Raw genomic sequence first — 20160 nt, forward strand, 5'->3', positions numbered from 1 at the left:
TGTTACAAGACATAAGGACATTTCTAAAAGTAGAGTTAATATACCATCTATCCAGGCTTGCAAGTGTTATCAGCACATTATCACACCAACAACTTGTATACTGAGATGCTGTACGGTGCTGCATGCACCAAGCATCGAGCAGACCAAGTGATGAAAAATCAGGGGGTTTGGCAGCTGTTGAGAACATTCTAAACCTGCTTTTGTAATAAATTTCCTCAGTCTGTGAATTTGTGGTTTAATTATTTCAAAATCTTTAGAGTTCCTAATTATACACTTTGCAGTCCGCGTGAAGGAGAGCAAGTCAGGAAAATGTTGATGAATGATGACATTCCGCTGCCTAAACGTCTCATTCAGAAAGGATACAATAACCTGTGGAGATATCTGTAAATGATCAGATGATGACTGTCACAGATCAGTCACCTCCATCTGAAGCAGACAGCCCAGATAACCTTCCACTGGGTTCGTAAGTATCACCCTGGACCTTTACTAACTCGTTTACAGACACATCTAAGAGGGGTACTGAGTGATGTACGGTGGTACTTTGCGAGCCCTGTTTAACACTTTCATCAACATGAGATGGGGCCTCGAGTCCAGCATCTTGTACAACTACATCGGGCACCTATACCGGGGCCTCACAAACTGGATGTTGATCATTTGTTGGCGCGGGAACATCGCATGGAGCTGCAACACTATTTTGGTCTGTCTCAGGTAAAACTAGCACTGATACCTCCCTACATTCTACACACGGTTCAGCAACATCAAGAGACACTTTACCGCTATCTGAAGGACCCGGACCACACTGTGCACTTTGAAATACATTCTCATCATTGGAAACCATTTCATCCTTTTTTTCATTCCCATGAGGTTCCTCAGTTACCGAAACAACCGTATCCAGTACGACTACCTTGTGAGCGCTAGTGGGGTCACGAGGAGCAGACACTCTTCGTTTTTTTGACACGATAACAAAATCATCCTTACCATCATCACTATGTCAGGGAACAGTATTAGTGGGAACGTTGGATTCACTGGGAATCACCTCCTCTACCAGACGAGGTTGTGGGGTGTTAACAGTTTGACAATCGATATCAACGTGTCCCGATTCCCCACACTTTGAACAAGAAGCTTTCAGCCAAAATATTATTAGATGCCCAAAGGCTCCACAAAGAAAACATGTTAAAGTCGCTGATGAAGCATACTCTTGGTAATCATAATTCTCAATTTTAATCTTAAATGAAACCTTTAAACTCGAGTCCTCCCCATGGTCTGGCAGCAACATTTAAAGTTGCTGCCGAAAGCTCATCACTTGCTTTGCCTTGTCATGGCGGCACCCGAGGGGGTCATCGAGATCTTTGACACAATTTTTCCGTAACGAGACAAAACAGACAAGTTGTTGATTCGACACGAAAGGAGGCACGCTAGAGACGATTATTACAGCGCGTGTGCTGTATACAATTGCACCGAGTTTTAAATGTCCCCGTTGTCTACCATGTCTCCGGTGTCCACCCCCCCCCCCGCCACGTGCCTCAAGACAGCCAATGACAGCCGTCCGGTAGATGGCAGTGCGTAACCTAGACGGAAATGGCGACAATTGACGGAAATACCCGAGTATTTCAATGGAAATTTGCGAAACTAATGTTATATATGTGAAAAAAAATTAATTCATTGCTTGACAGAAAAAACCAAGAAACGCTCCCCTCTCATGTACGAACGAACGAAAGATGTCATTTCCGCCCACCATCACATTTCACGCTGAACGCCGAACGATGAAAGCAAAGTTATTCTTATTTTACATCATTCTTTTTGTGGCCCCCTGCCATGCTGTATCGAACGATTTCATTCCTTCTGTTATATATAAAGGTGCTTATAAGCACAATAATAATTATCACAATAATAACAAGATTTTTACATTTCAAATATTAAGTATGCCTTTTAATTGTTTTTCAACTGAAAAAGCATAAATTGCATATTTTAACATTAGTGTACTGATTTGCTTCACCACACACGCTGTATTGAAGGATTTCACTTATTTTCATTGCTGGGACATCCACCGGGGAGGCCATAACAAAGTGACCACTGTGTGTGGTTAACCCAGAACTCACGACATCATGAACAAAACGAACATCGGAAATGAACACCACTACCTTCTGATTCATGCGTGACGCAGCACGTACATGTTCAATGCCGATAACGTCTCCGACCGCCAAAACAAGCTCCTCAGTAAGAACCCCGTCAGGGAGGACACAAACTAGAGCATTCTTACGAGTAAGTACTTCGAAAGCAGCATCTTGCTGCGAGTGAGCCGCCGGCATTTAACAAAGACATTGTTTAACAAACATTTAACAAAAAATTCTCACTTAGGAAGAGGAAGTTAACAATACACTCCTACTTTCCTGAACTTTGGGAAAGAGGGCGCTAACTAAACAAAATAAGGAAAGGCAAAAAAAAAAAAAACCAAAATAAAGCAGGTTTAAAGTGAAAGGCTTTTAAATAATGAATGGACTAACAGGGCACTGCCCAAAAACCGGCGATACCCTGAGTAGCACCCAGACGTTCTCGTTCTCGTTCTCGTTCTCGTTCTCGTTCTCGTTCTCGTTCTCGTTCTCGTTCTCGTTCTCGTTCTCGTTCTCGCTCTCGTTCTCGTTCTCGTTCTCTCTCTCTCTCTCTCTCTCTCTCTCTCTCTCTCTCTCTCTCTCTCTCTCTCTCTCTCTCTCTCTCTCTCTCTCTCTCTCTCTCTCTCTCTCTCTCTCTCTCTCTCTCTCTCTCTCTCTCTCTCTCTCTCTCTCTCTCTCTCTCTCTCTCTCTCTCTCTCTCTCTCTCTCTCTCTCTCTCTCTCTCTCTCTCTCTCTCTCTCTCTCTCTCTCTCTCTCTCTCTCTCTCTCTCTCTCTCTCTCTCTCTCTCTCTCTCTCTCTCTCTCTCTCTCTCTCTCTCTCTCTCTCTCTCTCTCTCTCTCTCTCTCCCCCCCCCTCTCTCTCTCTCGCTCTCTCCCCCTCTGTCTCTCTCTCTCGCTCTCTCTCTTCTCCACACAGAAGGGAAACACGGGAAAAAAACTAACAAACAAAAAGCACGAGCACAGAGAGACGAAATGGGGAATGGGGAAACACAAACCAGCACAACGGAGGACGGGCACTCACGACACGAAGTAAGCAGCCGCCATGACAGTACACACAACGGACCAACAGCCAGCAGGGGGCGAGAGAAAGAGAGAGAAAGAGAGAGAAAGACAGAGAGACAGAGAGACAGAGAGACAGAGAGACAGAGAGACAGAGAGACAGAGAGACAGAGAGACACAGAGACAGAGAGACACAGAGACACAGAGACACAGAGACACAGAGACACAGAGAGAGAGAGAGAGAGAGAGAGAGAGAGAGAGAGAGAGAGAGAGAGAGAGAGAGAGAGAGAGAGAGAGAGAGAGAGAGAGAGAGAGAGAGAGAGAGAGAGAGAGAGAGAGAGAGAGAGAGAGAGAGAAATCCGCTGGCACATCTGCAAAAAACTTTGATATCCCAGTTCCAGAAAATTTGTGGGAACATGAACCACAAGTAATCACTGAAAACATGGAAGTACCTCCTGCTCACGTAGGAAATAAAGATCCCATCAAGCATGAACACCGAAAACAAAGCATTGCAACCAGATATCATACTTCGGTACAAAAAAGAGAAAGCATTGCTTATTGAGGTGTTAAACCAGTGATTTTGGACTAAATGATGCACTAATAAAGAAAATGACCAAACACCAAGACCTCAAGAATGAATTGAGAAGATCCTGGAAGCTGAAGAATGCCAAAGTTGTACGAGTGATAGCTGGACCTACAGGAATGATGAGAAAGAACCTCACAGAGATATTAAACATCGGGCAATACCCCTGGGTGCTCACATGGTAGTGGCTGGATAAGATAACCAGGCAACCACTGGAAGGCATGGATGACCTACTAAATATATAATGGAGAAGTAAGTAAATACCAATGGATTTTTTTTTTAATGTCATGAACAAACCTTGGTACATCACGGGTGATAAATGTTGTGGTCAAGTTTCATCGAAATTGTGTGTGTGGTTTCAGAACAGAAAGCAAATCATATTTTTGGGCGCAACCCCCCGTGGAACTCCTTTGACCCCAATTTTTTTAATGTCATAAAAAAAATTTGGTACATCATGGGTGGTGAAGATGGTCGTGAAGTTTCATCGGAATTGCTTGTGTAGTTTCTGAGAAGCAACCAAATACATATTTTGGGGGGCAACATCCCTCTCCACATGAACCCTCTGAGACGCCAAATTTTTATTAATGCTGTGAACAAACTTTAGTACATCATGGGTGGTGAAGATGGTGGTCAACTTTCATCAGAAATGTATCTGTATTTTTGGATAAGAAAGCAACCACACATTTTGTGGGGCAACCCCCCTTAAATCCAATTGCAGCCAGATTTTTCTAATGTCATGAACAAACTTTGGTACATCATGGGTGATGAAGGTTGTCATGAAGTTTCATCAGAATTGTGTGCATTGTTTGAGAAAAAAGCAAGTACTTTTTGGGGGGGGGGGGTGGGGCGACAAACAATGAGCTAAAAAAAACATCCCTGTGAATATTACTACAAATAAATTACAGTTGGAAGCTGTCCGGGACTCATCAGTGATGTTGAAGAGCGCCCTCGGCACAAAACATTGAGAAAAGAAAACCTCACAACTTGGCCCATGAATCGTGAACGATTCATGAATTGGACGGGAAAGAAAGGCAGCGTCAGAGGAGTGGAAGGGAAGGCAGTGAGAGGGGAGGCGAAAGCAGCATGAGGAGAGGTGAAAGCAGCATGAGGGGAGGCGAAGGCGGCGTGAGGAGAGGTGAAAGCAGCATGAGGGTAGGTGAAGGCGGCGTGAGGGGAGGCGGAGGCGGCGTGAGGGGAGGCGATGGCGGCGTGAGGGGAGGCGACAGCGGCGTGAGGGGAGGCAACGGCGGCATTAGGGGAGGCGAAGGAGACGTGAGGGGAGGTGAAGGTGGCGTGAGGGGAGGTGAAGGTGGCGTGAGGGGAGGCGAAGGTGCCGTGAGGGGAGGCGAGGGTGGCGTGAGGGGAGGGGAATGGAAGGCAGTGAGGGGGGAGGGGAAGGCAGTGAGAGGGGAGGCAAGTGCAGCATGAGGGGAGGCAAAGGCAACATGAGGGGAGGCGATGGCGGCATGAGGGGGCGAAGGCGGCATGAGAGGAGGAGAAAGCAGCATGAGAGGAGGCGAGGGTGGCGTGAGGGGGGGGGAACGGAAAGCAGTGAGAGGGGAAGGGAAGGCAGTGAGAGGGGAGGCGAAGGCAACATGATGAGAGGCAAGTGCAGCATGAGGGGAGGCAAAGGCCGCATGAGGGGAGGCAAAGGCCGCATGAGGGGAGGCAAAGGCAACAAGAGGGGAGGCAAGTGCAGCATGAGGCGAGGCAAAGGCCGCATGAGGGGAGGCGAAGGCAGCATGAGGGGAGTCAAAGGCAACAAGAGGGGAGGCAAGTGCTGCATGAGGGGAGGCAAAGGCAGCATGAGGGGAGGTGAAAGCAGCGTGAGGGGAGGCGATGGCAGCATGAGGGGAGGCAAAGGCGGCATGAGGGGAGGCAAAAGCGGCTTGAGGGGAGGCGAAGGCGGCATGAGAGGAGGAGAAAGCAGCGTGAGAGGAGGGGAAGGCGGCACGAGGGGAGGTGAAGGCGGCGTGAGGGGAGGCAAAGGCGGCGTGAGGGGAGGTGAAGGCGGCGTGAGGGGAGGCGAAGGCGGCGTGAGGGGAGGTTAAGGCGGCATGAGGGGAGGTTAAGGCGGCGTGAGGGGAGGCAAAGGCGGCGTGAGGGGAGGCGAAGTCCGCATGAGGGGAGGCGAAGGCAGCATGTGGGGAAGCGAAGGCAACATGAGGGGAGGCAAGTGCAGCATGAGGGGAGGCGAAGGCGGCATGAGGGGAGGCGAAGGCAGCATTAGGGGAGGTGAAGGCAGCATGAGGGGAGGCGAAAGCAGCATGAGGTGAGGCGAAAGCAGAATGAGGGGAGGAAAAGGCAGCATGAGGGAGGTGAAGGCAGCATGAGGTGAGGCAAAGGTGGCTTGAGGAGAGGCAAATGCAGCAACGGTGATGTTGACACTTCGATGTCTAGTGCGGTTATGATTTGAATCGTCGAGCGGCAGCCTTTTAATATGCTACGCCACGTGATCCTTGGCGATACGCTGCCGTGCGCTATGCATAAGTTAGACTATCGTTGGGCATAAGTTGTGAATGCTGACAACACGCTAAGCATTCGTTGCTATAAGTTATCTATAAGTTATCGAAACGTTCTGTGTACGTTATTAATATGGTATACATATGTCCAACTCATTAATATACGCCCAAAACTGAAAAAAAACATCAATAGTTCAGCGTACGCCAGCATTTTAGATCAATTTTGATACATTGCCATACGCTGGCTAAATCGTCAAGGTGTGACAGGGGCTTTAGAACCGAGGAAAAAAAGAGCACAAAATAACCTCCATCTGGGGCAGGGCTCGGTGAAGCACACGTTGCTGTCTGCCCTTGATTGGACGTGGCTCCATGGGCACACCCTTCCTGGGCGGGGCCTCGGCCTTGTTTGGAGAAAGCCGCCCCTCCCCTGCAAGCGTGTTCGAGAAAGGTGGTGGTGATGAAACTGCCTCCAACATCCTCGAGATTCTGCCTCAGAGGGATGTACCTCAATAGGCTTTCGTGTTGGGTGACGAAGCGCACGTTCAGGAGCAGGTTGATGGTGGATTGTGATGGGGAATGGGATGGTTGTTGGTTGGCTTGTTGGATGTAATAACCTCGCTAAAAGAACCTCGCAATACACACCTTTGATTCTCCCACTAGACAAAAGGAAGGGACCTGTCTCACATGCACTTAACCGCATAACTAACTTTTGGGACCTGTATGTTGAATGCAAATGGTTTCCAGATCCATAACAGTATTGTCCATGTCCCTCTTCGTTTTCAGCAACTGTCAAATATTGATATATTTCAGCAACTATTAGGATATTTAGATTAATATTTTGTCATGAAATCAGATCACACAAAACGGTAAAAAGAAACTGCGCACATAAGTGCCAAAAAAGGACCCCTGTTGACTGTACCGCCATGGATTGCAAAAGCAGGTTAGAGAGCATGGCATTGCGCTCAATGAAGTTGCACTTTCTGCACATTCCTTAATCTTTTCTTCACTCAATATAATCGTCTGAACAGCAGAAAAAGTTAAGTTTAATACTTTTCTTAAATAAATACACTTAGTTATAAAAAAAATTGCTGCATTGTTAAAATTTTCAGATTTCACTGCAGATTTTGACGCTTATTTCATCCACGAGATTCAATTCTCGAACCAGATGTAATATTTTGATGATATACTTTCATTAGTCCATGAGAGTTGATCATGTTTTGAAATCAAGCATGTTTGAATAGGTCAAACAAAATGGCGAATTAAGACCCCATCAAGCTGACATAGGGCTGACCATGGATGATGCCTGACCATGGATGATGCCTTGCTTAAGGATAATAATATAAGGCTGATAATTGTCTTCAAAAGGGTTGTTTAAATTAACCCAAACATTCACAGGCACAGGATGGTCGATTAAAAGTGGCAAGGTTTTCTAATTCAGCCAAAGTGCCGACGATAACTCATCGACTGTTTGGGATCTTTAACATCCATCACCAACCAGTGATCACTGACTGGTCCTAAACGTCTTTCTAATGGACGGCAGGTGAGACAGAAATATAAAATACCATTGGAAGAGACGATTTGTGCAGTCCATATTTGTCATTTATGACTACTTTGTGGTTGATGTGATCCATAGTACACAGACCTCAGCACAATGGAAGAAGACACCTCATACATTAGGGTGTTCAGAAACTTTTTGAAAAGAGATACTCACAGCAGTCAAATATATACCAACCTCTGAAGCTATCCTGCCAGGTCGAGAGAGAAGTAAATAAAAAAAACATGAAAATGATCAAGTGTAAAACTGAATTATTGTGTTTAGAAATTAATTTACAGTATTTATTAAATGATTAAAGTTGTGACAACTCAGCTTGGGACCCCGCTGTTATTTAGACTTTTAAACTGATTATCCAAAAATACCTCCACTAACCTCTCAAATTTGATCCCCTGCCAAGCCTTTTAAAGGCTTTTTAAAGCTCTGTTGCCTTTTCTCACATTGTTTAATCAATGACAGGATAATAATACAAGGAATATGGGCTATGACTTGTATAATTAAAAACATGAGATGTTTTTTTTCTTTTATTGAATGAAAGTAAATCCTCATTGATTAAATTTTTTATGTTTTATGGAAACTCAGTGCAGACTTATATTCTTATTTCGATTTGACACGAGCTCTCGACATGATTTGGCTTTTATATGGAGAGGAAATATTGGTGTTGTTAGTCCACTACCGGTTTCACTGGAGGAGAATATAGGGTTGCTCTCTGTCTGTCGGTCTATCTGTCTGTCTCACCTGTGGTTTATTTCTCACTTCTTCCCCCGTACCCTTTAAAATATTCAAGTGAAAATTAGTACACAGCTTTATTTTGAGAACTTACAGAACTTGTTCAAGATTCAAGGCGTTTCGTCAATTTTTCACAGAGATATACCCTTTTTGGACTTAGAAAATATCACATATTATACATGGGTCTGTGTTCAGCTGGTCTGACTCCACCCCAATAAAATAATGTGCCACCATTGCATGAAGCAGCACAGGTTGGCAGGCATCAGGCCTTAGGCCTGGGTGTTACTCCATGGCACAGTGCAATTAGAATGATCCCAGGTATATAACCATGATGATTTATGTTCTCGCAGGGGTGCCCGGCATTGACAGGCAATGCCGGGTCCCTCCTCCCATGCCTTCCCCTCCCTCATCCAATCCTCCCCCTGCCTCCTCCCTCCCGACTCCACCACACTTCCCCTGCCTCTCCTGATTAGTGTAGGTTGGCTTTGGAGCTTCCCACTCTCTGGGGACGTGCACAGTGCAAAAATGCAAGTCATCTCCACAGCTGACTTGTAATACCCTCCATCACTACCACCGGATGGCGGTACACGATACACATTTACGTGGAGAATTTTTGTCGACCTTCCCTCTTGAACCCCCATGACTCCAGATGAAACCAAGGAGCCCTTGTTCACCATGAGGTTGAACTTGATCCATATGACAAGTTTGGTGGCAATTGGCCCAGTAGTTTTGGGGTGATTGGTGTTACACACACACAGACAGAAAATGACATTTATTTTTTAGATGCACATAAGCTGTATGAATGCTTTTCCTTCAGGTATGTGCATGAGGTTATTTATAATATTTTTGGCAAAGAACACGTCATTATACACCACCCAAATAAACAAACATTGAGTGGGACTGGCTGGGGACATGCCGTATTGCAAAGAAATTCTCGCTCTTGCTATCCTGGTTAGAATGTGTGTCCATTATTAAATTATGATACATGGTGCCTGTTGGCTGTGTGTTAAAATGTAACGGAAAAAAAACAACTCTTTATTTGATGTGTGTAAATAAATGATGCCCATAATTCGAGGTTTTACATGCTCCAGGAGGAATTTTTCTGGTGCCATATTCTTTCTTCATGCCAGGTTTCATAGCATGTTCAACATAAGCTCTTTTCTGTGCAATCTCTCAGACCTGAGATTGCTGCCTCTAAGAAAAGCAAGCTCAAGCAAGATATTTGATTCCAGGACTGAGAGAGTAAAAAAGAAACCCCAAAACATTCTTTTAACCCCCAATCATATGTCTTGATGCAAGTGCAGATCAGTAAAACAGCCATGCAGAGGAGCTAACTCCCAATGGGATTATCCTCTGATCCTCCAATGTCAACCTACAGTGTCATGCTGAATGAACTATGTGCAATGTGCCGCAGATTGCAGTGTGGACTGTCCACCGGCGTGCTTCCCCATGAAGATAACGGATTTGGATGTCCTCCTCAGAGACAGAGTTCTTGATCAGCCTACTGTGAGTTTGTATGAGAGAGAGTTGACTTTTGTATACCATTATTTATACAAGCTTTGAAAAAACAGTTACACATAACATTCAAAACAAGTCATAATAAAAAGGTCAAAGTACACAGTTGAAATGAAAGAATGAGGTCATTATGGTCTACTTTACGCAATGTGTTCCTGTAACACCGTTTCTGCTTAAACAGTTCTAGATTATTTATATTTTGATGAAAATGAAATTCTGCATGTAGTCTGGGCATGGCAAGGGCCTTAAAAATTGTTACAACATTGTAATCAGCATCAGGGTTTGCAAGAAGTTTAGCTTTCATTGTATTATAAATTGCTACATTCCCTTAGGCTATTACAAAATTGCCAAGAGCAGATTCAACATGATTTTTGGAATTTAACGGCAATGTGAAAATAAAAGTAGACAAAGAAAACAAATTTTTCATGTGACAGCACAATTGCGATAATAAAGTGAAAAGTGGGGTCAGTCTGGCACAGTCAACATAGGCATGACGTAAATATTCAGAGGCCGTACAAAAGGGGCACGGAATGGAATTTAAAACATTAAAATGGTGTAATAAAACATTTGTAGGTAAAATCAAATGTACAATTCTCCAAGAGATATCACCAGTCCATTTCACAATTGGCAGGACATACATGAGGGCCCGTTGTGGGCACATGGTGGGGGGGGGGGACCCCAGAGGCAACATCCCCTTCCATCGGGATCCAAATCAATATTTGCACACACAAGGACGCTGTATAGTCACACAAAGATAGTGCAGGTACTTTTTAGCAAAACTAGAAAGTGGAGGGGAAGACAAGATCACAGTTTCGGTTAATACATGTGATGTTATGCGTAACTGCGGAAAGAAGGGAACGTGGATTGCAGGGATGGCGTTATTGGCATTAAAATGGGGTCCCAAACATCTAGAGGTATGCAGAACCTCCTGCATAAGCTGGGAAATAGTTCTTAAACAGCACATTCCAACAGGAGTCGCAATGTGCCCCACTGAGTGCCATGTTTTGTTCTTGTTCCACAGATCTCGTATGACACATACACCAGGGCTTATGGAGCATTGTACGTAAGCACATGATCGAGGTATTTTAGGAAAAAGTGCATTGTAGAAGATAGGCTCGTCGAGAAAGTTGTTCATGTTGTAGTGAGCCACATCTCGGTGCACTAAACGAGGCTGCCAGGCTTGCAACAGGTCTTGGTGGAACAAAGGCAATGGAGAGATGTCCACATGTTGCAGGTCCATGAGAAAAAGTTCCTGATTGAAATCAAGCATGCCAGCCATTTTCAGCAAATAGTTGGCTGTCGGGAGTCATGACAGTGATGTGGCAAAAAGAAAGCGATGGACAGTGGTGATTCAAAAAGGCCATTAGTTGGCTGACAATGTCTAGGAGACCATGGCAACCGTCTGCCAATGGAAGGTAAAGGACTTCAGGCTTGAACCAATGTTTGCCACCCCAGAAAAAAAACAAGCAGATGTTTTTCAATTGTCAGCAACAGTGCTTCAGGAGGGTGCAAGGGGATCATTTTGTGCGACAAGGAAGCCAACAGATTATTGATCACTCAGGCACAACCATCCATCCATCAGGACCATACTCTGTGCAGAGCATTGGCGCTGCCGAAGCAGTCTCGTTGGATATTGGGCACAATCCTAGACAGGTCACCACTCAATACCAACATACTGACACTCATTTTGCCAACCTCAAAAGGATGACAGGCAGTCAACCCCACCTGGTATGAATTCAACAGCCGAGTGGGATTTGAACTCAGGATTCTAGGATCCCAAGCCCACCACCCTAACCATTAAGCCAACATCAGGCATCATGGCACAACCTCTGTATGACAAAGTAGGTATTATTCCTCTCCGCTTCTCAAGTTTATTATCAATTTTGTTAACTATATTTAACCAGTTCTTAGCCATAAAAGTTGGAGTGCCAATTTACACACCTCGATAATGGATGCCTTCGTTCTCCCACTGCAAGTCTCTGGGAAGATGAGGAAAACCAGCAGCCGGGGTATGGCCAATCCATAGAGCTTTACATTTTTTCCAATTTATTACAGTTGTGCATGCTGACGAGAATTTTTCCAAGTAATTTAGTAACATGGTGACATCATCACCATTATGCACCACAACACACACATCATCAGCAGATGCTGAGATGACAATTGGTCTTTCAATTGGCATCATGAGAAACCCTGGTAAACTAGCACGAAGGCAAATTAGTAGGGGTTCAATGCAGAGAGAGAGTAGAGAATGCCTGATAAAGGACACCCTTGATGAAATCCTCTTTTAACTTCTTCAATGGCTTGATTTCCGATCATCAATTTGGCTTCAGAGTGGGTCACTCGACACTGGATATGCTGCTTCTGCTCTCCCAGCAATGGATAGAGGTACTCAATACTAGACATTAAATCAGAGCCATATCCCAAGAACTATCGCGTGCTTTTCACACGGTCTGGCACCCTGCTCTGCTCACCAAACTCTCTCCCTATGGTATCCAAGGCCATCTCCACTCATGACTTGCTGACTTCCTCTCCTGTCGCAGCCAACGTGTGGTCCTAAATGGAGTTCTCTCATCCCCTCATCCTGTCCAGGCTGGAGTTCCTCAAGGCAGTGTTCTGGACACTGTTCTTTTTCTGGTTTTCATCAATGATCTCCCTGACTCTCTGGAAAATCCTCTTTATCTCTTTACTGATGACTCCACCCTCTGCCGTACCATCTGCCATCCCTCAGACCGACAAGCAAAGTAGCAGCTTCCTCGCTCTCTGCAGATCTGGGTCAAATCACAAACTGGTCTAACACACGGAACATGTCTTTCAGTCCGGACAAATCTCACACTCTCACTATGTCTCTCCAAAAGGACCACTTGGAACCCCCCCCCATCTACTTTTTCAACAATCCTCTGGAAGAAGACCTTTCTTTCAAGCTTCTGGGTCTCAATATCTGCCATGGTCTTTCCTGGGATAGCTTCATTTCCATCCTGGCCTCCAAAGGCAGTCGCTAACTGGGAATCCTCCATCGTGCAAAGTCCTTCCTTGGCCCACCTGAGCTCCTGACCACAAACAAAGCTTTTGTCCACAGCCTGATGGAGTACTGCTCTCCGCTCTGGGCTGGTGTTCCTGCATCTCACCTTTCTCAGGTTCACACTGTGGAAACCAAGGCATTTCAGATCATTGGTATCTCCCACGATGAGGCTGAGTCTTTGGGCCTATCACTGTCTCATTGCAGGCAGGTTGGTGGTCTTTCTATCTTCGACCGTCTCCTCTCCAGCCTTGCACCCCTTGCTCTGTCTGCGATTTGGCTCCACCATATTTCCGCAGGGTGCTCAAGGTCCGCCAACAACCCTCTTCTGGGAAAACTACCAAAATCATGAATCACTCCTCATCTTCACTCTTTCATTCCTCTTTTTCCCCGCCTTTGGAATAAACTCCCTCACTCTATTCTTTCCCATTCTTCCCTCCAGACCTTCAAAACAGCTGTTCACCACCACCTCTTATCTTCCTTCATCCAATCCTCAATCTTTTATACCCCCGTTAATCCACCATATTTCTGCAGGGCGCTCAAGGTCTGCCAACAACCCCATTCTGGTAAAACTACCAAAATCACGAATCACTCCTCATCTTCACTCTTTCAATCCTCTTTTTTCCCACCTTTGGAATAAACTCCTTCACTCTGTTCAATCCCATTCATCCCTCCAGGCCTTCAAAACAGCTGTTCACCACCACCTCTTATCTTCCCTCATCCAAGCCTCGATCTTTTCTACCCCAGTTAATCCACCCTCATCCCATCTCCTTCAAATTCGCTGCTTTCCTTCTTGAAAGTCCATGTAGTGTCCATCTTGTATACCCCATGTTCTCCGCCACATCATTCTTGTTTCCACAGATCAAATGTCTCTGTTCGGCACTGTTTTGTCCTTCCCACACCCCTCTTGTCTCATGCCCCCCTTGCTGTGCATTGTGTGTTAGCTCTCATATGAGCCTCAACAAGGTATACAAAAATAAAAAAACCCATCAGTGGTGCACAAAAGCTATTGCTATCTTTGATGATGCTAAAAACAAGATTGCACAACAATTAGACATGGAAAATAAAGGTTGCCCCAAAACCAAACTGTTTTAATGTATGGAATACATATTAATGAATAATAGTATCAAAAGCTTTCTTTTTGTCAAGTAAAAACAAGCCAGCATTCTGTTTTTGAGAAGCACAGACATCTCACAAGTCCCGAATTAAAAAAAAATGTTATTATGAAGAGACCGGTTTGGAATTGATCAAAATGTATTAAAAAGCTAGGAAAAGGCTTTATACGATTTACAAGGGCCCTGGAAAAGATTTTCTAATCCGCACAAAGCAGAGAAATAGGCCGCCAATTCTGCAAAGTCTTGAGATCTACTTTCTTCGGGATAAGGCACACGACTGCACGGTGACAACTTAGAGGTAACAAACCTTCTTGTAAACTAAACTTTAAAACATCTAAAAGTGTTGGTCCAAGCAAATCCCAGAATGTGAAATAAAACTCAACAGGTAAACCATCAAAGCCAGGTGCTTTATGATCATGAAGGCCATTAAGAGCTATTAAAAGTTCATCTACAGTAAAATCTTGTTCTAAAGAGTGTTGTTGTGATTCTTCCAATTGTGGTAGATTTTGGGTAAAATCAAACATTGCTCGTTCATTACTTTTCTTTGTGGTGAAAACATTCTTTAAATATACCATCAAGGACGGGGAATCCCCTGCCATTGAATGAAAAAGGTCATACATATTCCAGATAATGAGGGAGGTGAATTGGAAACAAGACACCATTTGGTCATCATCTCGAAAAAGTTCCCCAGGGGTGAGGAACGTAGTAACCAAAAATAATTGAAATCAGATAAGTGGTTTTCCATTTATTACAAAAAACATTTTTTTCAAGATGGCCGCCCCAGTCGGCCATCTTGGATCTGGCCACGCCCAAAATCAATAGGGTTCTTCCTTTTCAGGTGGTACATGCATGACCCAAATTTCAAATCGATATGGCGAAAAAACATTTTTTTCAAGATGGCCGCCCCAGCCGGCCATCTTGGATCAGGCCACGCTCAAAATCAATGGGGTTCTTCCTTTTCAGGTGGTACATGTGTAACCCAAATTTCAAATCGATATGGCGAACAGTTTATGAGTTATCGTACTCACAGCTCTAAATGTTGACGCCCGGACGGACGGACAGCCGGACGGAGAGCCAGACGACCCAGGTGACAACAATATCCCCCTTCCGCCACACGGTGGGGGATAAAAAGTCCCGAATAAAACACTTCAACTGAGCATTGTCTTCAATAACTTGTCCATCACTTGAACGTAAGCTTAACAGAAAACAATTAGTCTTTGTGTTTTTTTCAAAGTTAAAAAAGTCTTTGCAGAAAGTTTCTGAAGTCGACAGGCCTTAAACTCTAAGTCGGGTTCGCACACCGAGAGCATCTTCTTTAATTTAACAATTTAATGGGGCTTGTTTCTCATAAAGCCACTGGCATCGTAATCCTTATCAATATTAATCATGCTATCTTGTAAAAAGAGGATTTCTTTCCTTAAAATACTTATCCTAGCTTGCTTTACATTAGTGAAGTTATTCCTATATTGCTAACAGAAGACTCGGATTTGTGCTTTTATATAATCCCACCATTGACAAATATTTGTAAAATCGTTCCGTGATTCTAGAATTCGAAGCCAAATTTTTTTAAAAGATGATTTAAAAAAGGAAACATTTAAAAGAGAGGTGTTAAAAGACCAATGAGAAGTATTCCTCTGATGACTACGAAAAAAAAGACGCATTTTAATTATAAAATGATCAGAAAAACCAGAGGGTGTGATGTCAGTAAAACTTACACGGTTTAAAAAAGAGAGTCTGATGTAAAATTTATCAAACCTTGTAAGCGACAAGTTATTCAACAAGCAACGACACCAAGTAAGTTGTAGTCACCAAACTATGCTGTAGTCGCCAAACATCACCAAGATCAGATTGTAACAAAAGTGTGGACAAGGGCCAAGCACTAGCTGGATGAGGTTCAGGGCTGTTCTGATCTCTGACTGGGTCTAAGGTACAATTAAAATCACTGCCTAAACACAATAGGGTATCGGGGGTGAGATGATTAAGGAAAGTGAATGATTCAGTGAAGAAGGCTGTCCTGACTGTGCTGTCACTCGAAGCATAAACATTGACAATTAATATCCACTGATGGTTATATACAAAATCAATTGCAGCTAAATATCCAGGATAACAAGGAAATCCAACACAGGCGGAGGCCATTCAGCCCATCATGCCTGGGGAGCACCAAACCAACCCATCTACACAAGATCCAAGGAAGAAAATGCAAAAAATGCTTTTAATGAATGAAATAAAAATTTTTGTTTGTTTGTCTGTCTTTTGGTTTATTATTTCTTCCTTTTCTTCCTCTCGGAGAGGGGGGCATGAGCTTGGATAAAGTAACACAACATCAACCACACAACCCCCCTTGACAAGACCCCCACCAACAGCACTCCTTACACATGTACACAATCCCCCCATCAATACTCAACCTACCTCAAAGTCTTATCAACATCCCAATACCCCTCAATCTCCATAACTTCCAGGTACATATCTAATTCCAATTTAAATTTATCTACTGTTTCTGCTGCCACCACATTTCCAGGGAGGCCATTCCATACATTAACTACGACCTGAGTGAAAGTCCCCTGCCTTGCTACGGGCTTAACTCTCCTCTTCTTCACTCTCAGGCTATGGCCCCTGGTTCTATCACTGTCTATTCTGCTGAATAATTCATCTGCACTTATTTTATCTCTACCTTTCATTATCTTAAACTTATCTATCCAGGTACAATTTCTTTAAAAAGAAGAGAGGAGATGGGAAGACGTGCAGAAATATAAAAAGCAATACCGGCACTCACGGAGGCCGTGCTACTAAAAAAACAACAAGTGCCTTTCAACTTCAACCTCCAGTCTGCCATGCAACTCACAGTCGCACTAGTTTCTTGGAAAAGAAGAATATCTACCTTTACATTGTTAATTAACTGCATCGTTTGGACTTTACGTAAGGGATTATGCACTCCGTTTATATTTAAACTTGTTATGATCATGATAAAAAGGGGGGGAGGGGCCAAGGAATGTTTATGTATTCAAGAGCTTCCTTGTTTAAGAATGTAATTTTTCAATCTCTTGCAAGAGGCACGAGAAATGGCAGCAGCTTCGAGATTCTTAATGATGATTTATGCCTGATGTGGGCTTAATGGTTAGGGTGGTGGGCTTGGGATCTTAGGATCCCGAGTTCAAATCTCCCTTCGCTGTTAAATTAAAACCAGGTGGGGTTGACTCTGCCTGTCATCTTTCCGAGGTCGGCAAAATGAGTGGTATCTTCGCCTTCACCAGCTTGCTGGTATCCTGTGTCGGAGTGGCGACCTGTCCAGAATTGTACCCAATAGGCAAGGAGACTGCTTAGGAAGCACTAACGCTCTGCACAGAGTATGGTCCCAATGGATGGATGGATGGAACAATGATTCGCACTTTCTGGACAAATGCACACAAGTTGGGGGAAAACAAGCTCAAATGAGCTAAGATCCTTGTCCTCTTAATGATCATAAAAACGAATATGACGTCATTGTGATGTATCAGGTTTGCGATAAATAATTATCTGTGCTAATGCCCGGCTTAATTCCCGCAAACAAAATTCAAACAGCTTTCCTAGTTTTGGAGATAACGGCATAGTAGGTGATTTCCATTAGCGGCGATATTATGACGTCAACCTTTTTTCTAGGAAAAATTTCCAAAACCGGAGATGGTTCCTGCCTGCGCGTGGGCTTTCTGCATATACATGGCAAGTTTCACGAAGATCCGATAAAAACTCTGGGTTGTGAAACAAAAAATGTCAAAAAATAGGAATGACGTCATAAAAATTGAGATGACATAGTGATGTATCTTATGTGCGGTAATTAATCTCTGCTAATGCCCTGTTCGATTCACGCAAACAGAATTTAAAAAGCTTGCCTAGTTTGAGATAATTTTTAGGTGATTTCCATTTGCAGAGATATTTTGGCGTCATAACTTTTTTTCTTGGAGGAGTTTTCAAAATTGGAGATGGTTACTTTCTGCACAGGGTATTTTTACATATATATGCCAAGTTTCAGGAAGTTTCAATGAAAACTGTAGGCTGTGAAACAAAAAAGTCCACAAGAAGAAGATGAAGAACAACAACGTGAGTAAGACTTAGAGATCCTCCACGAGGATCTAAAAATTTGGTTCACTTACTTCTTACGAGTAGTTTTTTTGTAAATCTGCGATATCGGAAATAGAAATTGCACTATCAAGACTACTATCTGGAGGAACTCCTCACCAAAAGCACTCAACGTGAGAGAGGAGCAACCATCTGAACCATAGTCCTCATTTTCCTCAGGGCCTTCGCCCATTTGCTCAAGATCCATGGTTGATTCAGGAAGGGGACCAAAGATGCAGGAGGGACACTCTCAGTGGTTACATCCTGAGATGTGTCGTTAGCTATAATGATAGTGATGTTGTTATCTTTAGCAGAATTACTGCAAGGTTGAGATGGCTCAGAGAGTATGGGAGGGTAAGTCTAGTCTGGGGGGCACTGGTCATAAGTTGGAAGTTGCAAACCAGGGAGGGAGGGGGAGGGTGGAGAAGGAGGGAAGGGTTGGGTGGAGGAGGAGGAGGGGGTGGAAGAGCAGGGAAGGAAGAAGAAGCAGGAGGGGCAAGGTAAGGGGGAGGGAGACAAGAGCAAATGGAAGAAGGAGGAGGAAGGGAAGAAAGAGTTGGGTTGAGGGAGTAACATTAACATCGTTGCATTACATTTTAGAGGTACCAGGTGACTCAAAAGAGGAACCATCTTGTGAAACGTAAGCACATGGGGCCTGTGCTGTGGGCGAGTCCCCATGATTACCTGTGCAAAATAGCGAGGAGCCACTGAAGCAGCGAGGATTTTCGATCTGGATTCAGCAGTGTTTTGAGAAGGGGAAAAAGATATTTTGGTGCTTTTATTTAGAGGAGCAGGAGCAGGTGCTTCATAGGAAGCTTCTGCTTCTGTAATGGGAGCATTATCGAGGACGGGGACTTGTTAGGACAAGGAGCATTCATGAACAGGTTTATTCAGCTTATCTTTGAGGCATGATCTTTTAACATGGCAGAATTGACCACAACCATAACACACAAAGGTTTCTGTATTGGCATATCCCCTATAAGTATGTCCCTCGATTTTAAAGGGAAGGAATTGCCTGGAACCCTGAAACACCTGGTGGCAATATCATGTATACAAACCGAAGATACGACATGATGTCTTAAATTTATAATTCTGACTACAAAACCGAATCATCCTTAATGGGGATACAACCATACCGTGTCTATTGGGTTGGGTTACAACTTGATCGCTATTAACGAAAGGTGGTAAATTTGAGATCACAACGTTTTTTGTGGGAGTATCCAAAGAGTTAAATGGAACATAAATATCGGGATCAAAGAAAAGTCCGTGCTCAACGACTTGAGCAACCATCAGGACTTCAGAAACAAAAAAACAATTTTTTTGTTCAAACGGGAAACCGCGTTAACATTTTCAATCCCGATGATCTCACCGACACCGACAATTAACTTCTCCATGTCGATCTCCGACGGAGGAACGCAAACGATCCTGTGTTCCCGGGTTAGCGCCTCAAACGAAGCATACCGCAAACTTTCACCCGCCATGACTCTTCAATGGTCGGATGTATAAAAATAAATCGGCGAACACCATCCAAAATTCAACGGTTCGCTCGAAAACGAAAACAATTTAAACGAAAGGAAAAGGTATAATTAGTACAAAATAAATAAATAAATAAACGCGATAAACTAATTATACACAACAGTATATCGGTATGGCCACCACCCAAATCAGAAAGAACGTACCGAATACCACCATAAGTGCTCTTCTCTCCCTCTCTCTAACTCGGGATATGGGGGGAATGGGGGCACAATAGGAGCATTAGGGGGGTAGGGAAGCAGCAAAAACACTGCACAGCAGTGTATGGGGAGACAAGAGAGCAAAAGGGGCAACACAGGGTTAACACACACACCAACACACTGCCATGACACATACATACAGAACAACTGGCCACCAGGGGGTGAGAGATACAGAGACAGAGATAGATTGGTGTAAGAGTGTAAAAATACACTGATCTCTCCTAATGCAAATTATAGCTATCTACATGTTATT

General features: G+C 44.0%; 1 protein-coding gene across 2 annotated transcripts in view; it reads left to right on the plus strand.

Moving 5' to 3' along the window:
* Positions 1–20160, plus strand: part of LOC147035181 (tryptophan 5-hydroxylase 1-like) — a 157156-nt gene that overhangs the window by 66101 nt on the left and 70895 nt on the right. For both annotated transcript variants that reach the window (XM_085894980.1, XM_085894990.1), the window contains exon 3: positions 9851–9942. In XM_085894980.1, coding sequence (XP_085751106.1) covers positions 9851–9942 — 92 coding nt within the window. The remainder of the gene's footprint in view (positions 1–9850; positions 9943–20160) is intronic.

This window comes from Eptatretus burgeri, chromosome 1 (genome assembly GCF_056783735.1).
Source record: "Eptatretus burgeri isolate ZD-2024b chromosome 1, Ebu_testis_v1, whole genome shotgun sequence".
Taxonomy (NCBI): domain Eukaryota; kingdom Metazoa; phylum Chordata; class Myxini; order Myxiniformes; family Myxinidae; genus Eptatretus; species Eptatretus burgeri.